Source organism: Ostrea edulis, chromosome 9 (genome assembly GCF_947568905.1).
Source record: "Ostrea edulis chromosome 9, xbOstEdul1.1, whole genome shotgun sequence".
Lineage (NCBI taxonomy): Eukaryota > Metazoa > Mollusca > Bivalvia > Ostreida > Ostreidae > Ostrea > Ostrea edulis.
The window spans coordinates 66,625,076-66,634,590 of NC_079172.1; the positions used below are offsets into that span (position 1 = coordinate 66,625,076).

General features: G+C 36.4%; 1 protein-coding gene across 1 annotated transcript; it reads right to left on the bottom strand.

Annotated features, from left to right (window-relative positions):
* Nucleotides 1–5,054: 5,054 nt before the first annotated feature.
* LOC125659975 (uncharacterized) lies at nucleotides 5,055–8,604 on the bottom strand. The gene is made up of 6 exons (XM_048891817.2): nucleotides 8,516–8,604; nucleotides 8,354–8,412; nucleotides 8,127–8,261; nucleotides 6,674–6,788; nucleotides 5,769–5,812; nucleotides 5,055–5,668 (listed from the first exon to the last, which is right to left on the bottom strand). The coding sequence occupies exons 1-6, from the start codon at nucleotides 8,602–8,604 to the stop codon at nucleotides 5,055–5,057; spliced, it is 1,056 nt and encodes a 351-aa protein (XP_048747774.2).
* Between the last annotated feature and the right edge of the window lie 911 nt (nucleotides 8,605–9,515).

A 9,515-nucleotide genomic window follows, 5' to 3' on the forward strand; every position in this document is an offset into this window, starting at 1 on the left:
ATCAGGGCTAAAATTATTCCACAACTACCAATCGACTCTTCCAAAAATAAACCAGACTACAATGTTTGGGTAATTTTCTCCAAAGTACCTCGACGTGTTCATTCTGTGTGCAAATCATTTGTACACTGCTGCATAAGCTGGAATTGTTAATATCAAATGATATGTTGTAAATGCAGAAAAATAGTTAATTAAATTATTTTTTTAAAATTGATTTTGATCAATATTGCTCGATTGATATAGATTATTTTTCATAGATCTGTGTGATCCGGAGGGGGGGGGGCTGCCACATTCTCAGATGTACTCTCTGGGGAAAGGTAAGTTTAACCCCCAATAGAATGCTTTTGACGTCTCTGTATCTTCCCTCTTTTACTCGTTTTAGCCCCCTTGAAATGTACTTGATTATGTATAGGCACGTATCGTGTCATAACAGAAATTGCAATGACAGATTTGGATTCCCCTTTTCGCCACAAATTTACATAATAATTTGAGTAAAACTCCAAATAATTTACCCAAAATGGCTGTATTTACAGGTACACACTCTAGCCGACTATAAATTCAGGGCGTTCAATTATAAGTTATTTTATTTTCAAAACATTGCATGTGAAAATGTCATTTTAAAGATGGTTTGTGACGACGAATTTCCTTATGGTTATACTTGTATTTGAAACTGTATAAAGTTTGTGGACAGACAGCTAGAAATATGTCAGTGGCCTCTCACTTACAAGTGCAGGTTGGGATAAATTTTACTCGCCAATCGAAGAGATGGACATTTTCAAAATCCAGAGGTGTCAGTCCGACATATTTATTGATGAATGTACTACATTGATATTGAACAAGTAACTTCTGATATTCTATTATAAATCTGACTGTATTAAAACACAGGCTAAAGATTTTGAGGAAATGTATGCAATATATTATATACATGTATTATAATTTCAGTCATAAAACACGTACAATCTTGGAAAATAGGGGGGTGGGGTAGTTAGAATAATCTAAAAGCGTCTCGGGACAGGCACTTCACTTTAACGATAGAACATTCAATCGGGGGAGGGGGGATCCTCCTCTACTTACAACATTGATTTTCTATTATCTTTACATGCAAAGTTGGTTATTTTCACGTGTATGAAGTAAACCTATGCATTGGGATTTTTTTTAATAAATGTTAAAATATTTGTTGGCGTGATTACTGTAAAATTATACAGCAATATCTTTGCTGCCTTCTGTACTGTTGATAATGACGCTTCTCGAATATACTACCCGAAAGTCTTAAACTACTGTTACGCAAGCGCACTACGTCCCGGATCAAGGAAAGATAACTCATGTTTTCGGATTGGCCTATACTCACACAGAAGTGTTAACTAACTAAATAATGTCAATACTTTTCAGAAACTCTCTATATATTTTAATGATATGTTTACTTGTAAGAAGGCGTGGAATCCACATTGCTTTTTTAAAATGCTTTCAGTTTAGACACTAGATCAACTTACCTATAACACCATCTTTATATCTCCTTTCAATGTGCTCCTTTTAATTCTATGTTTTATTCCAAAAAAGTTAAATAACAGGTATTCATGTCTTTTATAAACTTAGTATTTGGTAATTCTAAGATGCTTGCAACATAAATAAGTTTTATAATAAAGATAAAGCTCTTCTTTTCCATAATTCAAATAACATTTCAATTTCGCGATATATTTTCATCCAGTTTTTACTGTAACATTCATTTCGTCTTGTCCTATATAAATGCCTAAAGACTTTACGGCTTTCTAAGTTACTTTAATTCCTTCTACTGTTTCAAACTGGTTTTTAAGGTTTCCAAGTAAAATGTATTCTGATTTGGTGAAGTTTATTTTTAAACCTGCTTATTCACAGAAACTGTTAAGAGTTTTAATCGCTTGTTTCAGGGACTCGGTATCACTTAATGCTATTGTCATGTCGTCCGCATGTTGGATTTTTTTTATTTCATTCTCTAGGTTTTTAGATGTAAAGCCGCGGATTGAGTTGTTCGTTTTAATTTTATTTGACAGAATTTCGACAAGAATGAGGTATAGAATAGCTGAAATCGGACAGCCTTGTCTGATTCCCCTGTTTGCCTTTATTGTAATGTCGTATTCTTAATGGGATTGATAAGATTGATCAGTGTTCGTTACCGTCAATAAAAGCAGGCGCGTAGCTACGTTTACGTCAAAACGCCCGGGCGTACACATAAAAAACCCTATTAAATGCTACAAACATAGGTGAAAAATAAGTGTCTGCAGTATCTGCGGTACATTAGTCTCCCTATTGGTACTGATATCTTGGATATCTTGTTAGTGTTACACCTTTCCGGGTCTAAGCCGTTGTCGTTACGGCATGTTTTCTCTATTAGACACTTCACCTTACAATAGGCGTACCCATTAATTAACTCAGGCTACGCCACTGCTAAAAGTACAGGAATGTTGTGGTAGCGCTGAAATTTTAGACAAGACAAGTCTTTAACGCATGTCATTTTTGGTGCACTGTTAAAAAATAATGACTATTTCTGTTCGTTCAGTGTGTTACAGGTTGACCGGAATTAAGAATTAAAACAAGATCTTAACCGTTTTCACTTTCACTTTAAATTGTAGATATATTGTCCATAATCACTATTCACTACTGGGTTAGGTATTCTTTACTAGCAATACAACCTCACATTTAGTCCAAGAAAAAGGGACGGAAGAGTACACCATTATGAATTTATGACTAAATTATTCAAAACTGTTCGATTCCTTGAGTTATTTTGGCTGGACGCCGTACCTGCAGTACATGTGTTTCAACCATTATACGATTGTAATCAAAATCTATAACAATATATGATAATTATGCGTTAAAAGTGACAAATGTATGGCACAGGTCTGGTAACAATTGCTTGTTGATTTTTTGCACAAACATCTGGCCCATAATTACAAATAAAGATAAGTTCTCATTTAAAATTCAGTATTCATTTAAAAGCATCTAACACATATTACATGTACATGTATCTAGAGCTGTTCACAAGGAAGCGAGATTACAAATTAATCTTGACCTGTTCACTAGTAAGCGGCATTAGACGTTTAATTTGAGCTGTTCACTAGTGAGCGAGAAAAGTTTAGTCTAGAGCTGTCGACAAGCAAGCATGACAATAACTTTGAGATAGAAATTTTGACTCATAAATGAAACGAGAACTTCAGATCTATCCAGGGGTCTGTGTTAGCCTAACTCTCTATTCTATATTGCTTATAGGAGTCATGAGATTGATCACTGTTCGTTATCTTCGCATTTCATAAAACCAGTAAGCGAGACAACTGTAGTATATAAAGGAGCTATCCAGGCCGATATCCACGGTCTATATAGACCTAATTACTACATTCCTTCCTCCTTAAATAGTCTTCGCCCTCGAAGACACACACAACCCAGGTTCTTTTCGCCCTGGTAGGACAACCTGCAAATCCAGGGGTGGTCACGGCACCAAATATAGTATAGGAGACAGGAGAAAATATGTGGCTTGACCGGAAATCGAACCCGGGACCCCAGTATTACTAGTCAGGTGCTCTAACCACTGAGCTATGCAGGCCGATATCCATGGTCCGTATAGCCCTATTTACTACACAACCAATGTAATCTAGAATAACGTTAATCTACAGCCGTTTACTAGTGGGGGGAAGAACTTTAAATGATAATTGTTCACTTGCAACCTCGGTAATCCAACGCAACGGTTCTTTGTCATCCAAAATATGTTAGATGGTTATTCATTGGATACTATGTGAATATATAGTTACTATAAGCTAGATCGTGACAGGTGGAGGTTCAATCACAAGTTATGAGATTCCAATTAATTAGTGGAGTGGATGTTTGAAGTGTTTATCAAAATTCATGATGTCATGTCGAGTGTTTGAATGATTTGAAGAATCATATCATCTGCTTTATGTAATTTATGTACCTTAACCTACAAGCATAATATAACAAAGTTCATCATTTCTTTAACTGTGAACTTTATTTCCAGACTAATTTTTGTATTGTTGTGCTATGAATAAAAACTGGAAAGGATAAACAATTTTCAGGAAACGTAAGAATGTCAAGCAATGCAATTTGAAAATATATACTAATAGCACAAGCGTGTTGTGAAAATATATCTGCACATCTGTTTCCTGTTATTTTACAAATGAAAGAAATTTTTAAATGTTTGTTTCTTTGTTTTTTTTCCCTAGAATTCGGATGCCATCATCTGCAAATGAAGTGTCACAAATTTAGACCTACGCATGGTGCTCAGACCGCTAACATTGGTTGAGTTTATTTTATCAACGCCAAACGAAACATGGTACCTTGGTTTGTAAAGTCTCATTTAAAAGACCCATGACTCTCACTTCTAAAGTCACCTTTGGTGAATACAAGAGATTAATCACTGACTTTCTTCACGATACGAATGATTTGACCACTGATCGAAAACGATCGGTAAAAGTAAAACTCTGAACTGATACAACACCGTCCTTTTCAACTGTGGAAGCTACTATCTTGACATAATAATTGCACCTCGGCACCTTAGGACTGGCAGTTAAATAGGAATTTTGCTTTGGAAGTTTGTGCTTTGCTTCATCTTTGATTCGCAGTGACGTGTCGGGGAATATAATAGTATTAATGTTATTGTGAAATAAAAGAAAAACAATACGTTGGCGATGCAGAGAAATGTAAAACTATGTAGTATATTCACAAACTCGTAACCCATAAATCCAGTGCGCCAGGTGTCACTAGCTGCATACATACGAAAACAGCGCTTTATACAATGATCCAATATAAATCAAACCATTTTAAAATGTGAATTTCTGTCATAGCTAATTCAAAATTCTAAATTGGAATCTTTCAATATCTTAATTTCTTGATGTCTGCAATCTCCGTGGAAGGAAAAAAGTATTTCTTTGTAAAAGGCGCGTCAATATATCGGTATCTCAGTATTTTCTGTATGATGTTCCTCAGTATCTCAGTATTTGTCCGGATGAGGTTCATCTGTTTTTTAGTATTTTTCTACTTGTATGAGGTTGTTTGCATATGAATGCAACTTTAAACTACACCAAATCATTGAATTCGGTATCTTCAGGGTACTGTTGAAAGTTACGCAATTTTCTTGACAATTCTTCTAAGTGCATTGCTTCTATCTTCACCTTTACTGATGAAATTCCATTTTTCTTCATCATACCAGTTTTAAAATGTCCTATTTCGCGGATGTCATGGGTTCCAAATATATCTGCTGTTTGTGAATTTTTGTTTAGAGTTTCGCTGCACTGCTTTACGGACAATAAAGATCCATTTTCGCTGTTTTTCGATGAACACCCCGAGTCTGTATTATTGCAACAACTGTTTGAACTGTGTGGAGAGTAGAAGTCTTCATCAGTTTCCTGACTACTATCGAATGGCAAATCTATTATGTCGTAATGGTCGACTTCCATGTTCATATGACAGTACACACTGTCTGATGACAACAGCTTAGCATGACTATTCTCTTTTGAACTTATCGAATTATCAGTAAAATCATTTTGCTGACAACACATTTGAGGTTCTAACGGTTCAAACTTCCCGCCGTGAAATGTTGATTCTGGATCGCCACTATTAGCTTCGTTACTGGAAGATGGACTGAGTTGAGGGAATCGATTCAATGGTATCGTACTGACTTGTAATCCGCCTGTGTGTATAGTTTAGGAAATTTCTAGAAAAACTTATACTTCTCCAATTATATTCATTTACTTTAAACATCTTTGATACGAAATATGAGTTAGAATCACCTTTTTGAATCAATGAATCTGGAGTCATTAAGGTTCTGTTTCTGCTGTAATACAAGAAAAGTATATACTTAATCAAAATCGTTGGAAATAAACAGGCAATTCGCACGGAAGAAGAAACAGCAAGTTGCCTCTTTACACTTTGAACACGTTTATCAAATCAGCACGAAATGCCGTAGTCTTGAAAGATTTGATGATAGGCAATAAGTACATATGTCAAAAGGTTTTAAAAATGCAATTTGGAGAAAAAAGCCACGAGTTCCAAAAATTTATTTTAACAAAAAAGAAAGACGCTGGTCGATTTGATTAATTGATTGATTGTATCTTGCTTAACGCTCGATAATTTTTCACTAATATAGAGACGTCACCACGACCGGTAAAGGGCTTAAAATTTAGGCCTATGCTCGGCGCTTACGGTCATTGAGCAGTGTGGGTTATTTAGCGTGCCACACCTACTGTGACACGGGACTTCCGATTTTAAGGTCATCTCCGAGGACCCGTGACATTCACACCTGATACCGAGCGTTTGGCGATGGAACTGTCACTACCTATTTTAACGACATAGGTCTGTCGCGGCCGGGATTCGAACACCGGCCTTCCGCATGCCAGCAACCGTTCTAACCTCTCGGCCACTGCGGCGGTTTGGCGGATTTGAACACGGGATCTGCGTCTCAGTACCCCGATACGTGTCAACTGAGCTACGTAGATATACAGCCAAAACGATACAAGCCATTTCACATGGCATTTGAATCGCCATATTATGTATTTAAAAATTCTAGAAACATTTATATTTCCGCAAACACGAGATAAATTTCTTTTATAGAAACCATAAAATTATCAAATCATCAAATGATTCTGAAGACTTCCCAAGCTCTCATCCAATGCCAAGTGAAATTTTCCCATTTTACCTCTTTTTGCAGTAGATGACGATAACTATTATGAAAGTAAGACTTCCTGCCAATGATGAACCAATGATAACGCTCTCATTATTGGAATTCTCTGAAATAAAATTGATATCCTTATCTGGAAATATAAGAATAAGAGATAAATCAGTTTCTGGTGAAAATTATCTGACATCGGTAACTCTATTTGTAACAGAGACTGGTATATGCCTCTGTTGGGAATCAAACCCTGGACCTATGGCACAAGTGTCCAGTGATCTACCGATCGAGCTAAAGGAGTGACTCACTAGCCACATCTAATTGGAAGATCATGCAACTGATACTACCACATATTTAATTTATGTAGTTTATGTGACCAATTTTAATTCTTGTTAAAGATGGAGAGGGCTTACGGTGGGTGTGACCATTCATAAGGGGATGCTTACTCTTCCTAGGTACATTATCCTATCTCTGGTGATTTAGTGTTCGCGTTTCCCCAAATTTCAACATCGTATTCCCTATAGGATTGATCACTGTTTGTTATATTTGCCTTTTCCCCCACTTCACATGTATAGGGACATTCTACCATCACGTTAATGTTTAGACTTTCCTTTTCTGCAGTCAATATAAAATAAATAAATAGTATTCGTTATATACATACATACACACATACATACATAAATACTAAGGATAACCCATGAAAGCTCGAAAGCTTATTTCCAATGGGGTCCTTTGATGCACGGATGTTTGCGCTAGGGGGTCATTGATGTGGGAGGAGACGCACGTGTCCGAGCGGGCGACCGCCATACCCTCTCACATACAACCATTGCTGATCACGGGGATCGAACTCAGGTCGCAGCAGTGAGAAGCGAGAGTGCTACCTCTCCGCTACCCGGACACCCCTCCGTAAAGGATAGGAGAAGAAATAATGTTCCATACGTTCACTTTTAATCTTCCAATAGATGGATTCAACATGAAAATTTATCACGTGTTTACTCCTTTCTGCAATGGATTTCACCTATTACATAATTTTTAATTATTACACTATGTTTTTCCACGCTGTTTGTCACGTCACAAACAAACGTCAATTTTACGTAGTTTATTTACAAAATGTCTCGAAACTAAATTCCCGACAAAACAGCAACGTAAATGAATAATCGGTGGAGGAGTGTTAACATGTGTTGAAGATTATCTTCCTTGGTTTGTGGTTTGACAGGATTTATATCCAACTCGTGTGTTTTCTACCCCCTCATAAAGGCTCAGCGATAGAAAACGCACAACTTCTTGAATATAAGTCATATCAAACTACAAACAATGGGAGATCCTGAATGTATCAAAATGAAATAAAATTTTGTGGATTAAGATAAAAGTGGATTTGTAAAAGCTATTGGTCAGAAATATGTAATTATCAATGTGATCTTAGAAAGTTTGCGATTTCAGACAAATAACACTGAAAATTACACACAAATATTTTTCTTACCAGTCTGAGTTGAAGAATGACACCCAGAGACTTTGTCGCATGAAGAACAATTACAGACTTCTGCACATAAAGGTCCATAGAACCCGTCAGGACAGTCCTCCTTACAATCTATGCCAAAGGTGCCTGGCCAACATTCTGCTCGAAGACATCATTTATGATACATCAATTACCATAATAGAAAATAGTTCAAACAGTTCAGAATTCTCAGAAACTTTTCTGATAGTTACCTTCACATGAATCACCACGTAGTTTGTAATTACGACAGCATTGTAGAGGGTCGCCTTCACTGTTTGGAGGAAAAGTTTTCATTCAACAATGAATGGAGATCTTGAAATTAGAATATATCAAACATCATAAAATTCGTAACATACAATAAAACGTTTACATACTTTGAGCAGACTCCAAGATTCACTGTCTGAGCATCTGATATCACAACTAAACCATTCAACAGCCACACCAAATGAAATGTAGAACGCATTATCATGCACAATATAAAAGACCACATTACTAAGGCAGTATCATGGGCTTTCTGAACAACAAAATGTTTCCCAACGTTCTACCAGTATTTATTTACCTTCCCAAATAAACAATTGAATTCGGAAAAGTGCTTAGATGAGATTTCTGGTTGAACTTCCCTCTCATTTGAAGTGACACATCATTAGATACTACAGAATATATAACATACTTATCGTACGAAAGTGTGCTACAATTGACACCATTGATACCTGATCAAGATGTAGAGTGTACGGCGGGTATGACCGGTCGATAGGGGATACTGACTCCTCCTAGGCGCCTAATCCCACCACGGTGAGTCCAGGGTTTAGTGTTTGCCCTGCTCTCAATGTTGTACTCTTTTGAATTGAATTATAGGAGTGATTATTATTCGTTTCCTCCACCTGTTTCGTATGAAAGGTTTAAATATCCGTGTTTTCAATGGGACGTAAACAACAAACGCACCAACATTCACCAATCATCTCTCAATTAGAAAACTATGCTGTTGCCATAAAACACTCACCTTTTACCATGGAAATCTTTACAGTACAATATAAATTTTTATTGAATTTGGAAATATTGAAACCTTGTATTCAAACACATATCTATCCACATCAAATCGTTATAATGAATTCTCTCTGACGTGATTCATGCCAATTGTTGAGTTGTTGTATATATACTAACTTTGAGTACGGATTTTTTCGTTACCTCAATCAAAATATAGGGCTTACGGCGGGTGTGGCTGTTCTACAGGGAATACCTACCAGACAACACAAATGCAATGCACCTAACTGCGATTCATTTAAACGTTTTGTTCCTCATCCAATAGTTCATTTTAATTCATACAGCATTTGTCGAATATTCTACTCTATTCCTACCAAGCTCCATTTCAAGAAA

Bases quoted from the DNA above. Each gene is read 5' to 3' on its own strand.
- LOC125659975 (XM_048891817.2), bottom strand. From the start codon at position 8,604: ATGCGTTCTACATTTCATTTGGTGTGGCTGTTGAATGGTTTAGTTGTG. The intron at 6,789-8,126 runs GTAAGAAAAATA...TTATATTTCCAG, and splicing joins TCATTCTTCAACTCAGACTG to ATAAGGATATCAATTTTATT. The intron at 5,813-6,673 runs GTAAAATGGGAA...CTTGTATTACAG, and splicing joins GTCATCTACTGCAAAAAGAG to CAGAAACAGAACCTTAATGA.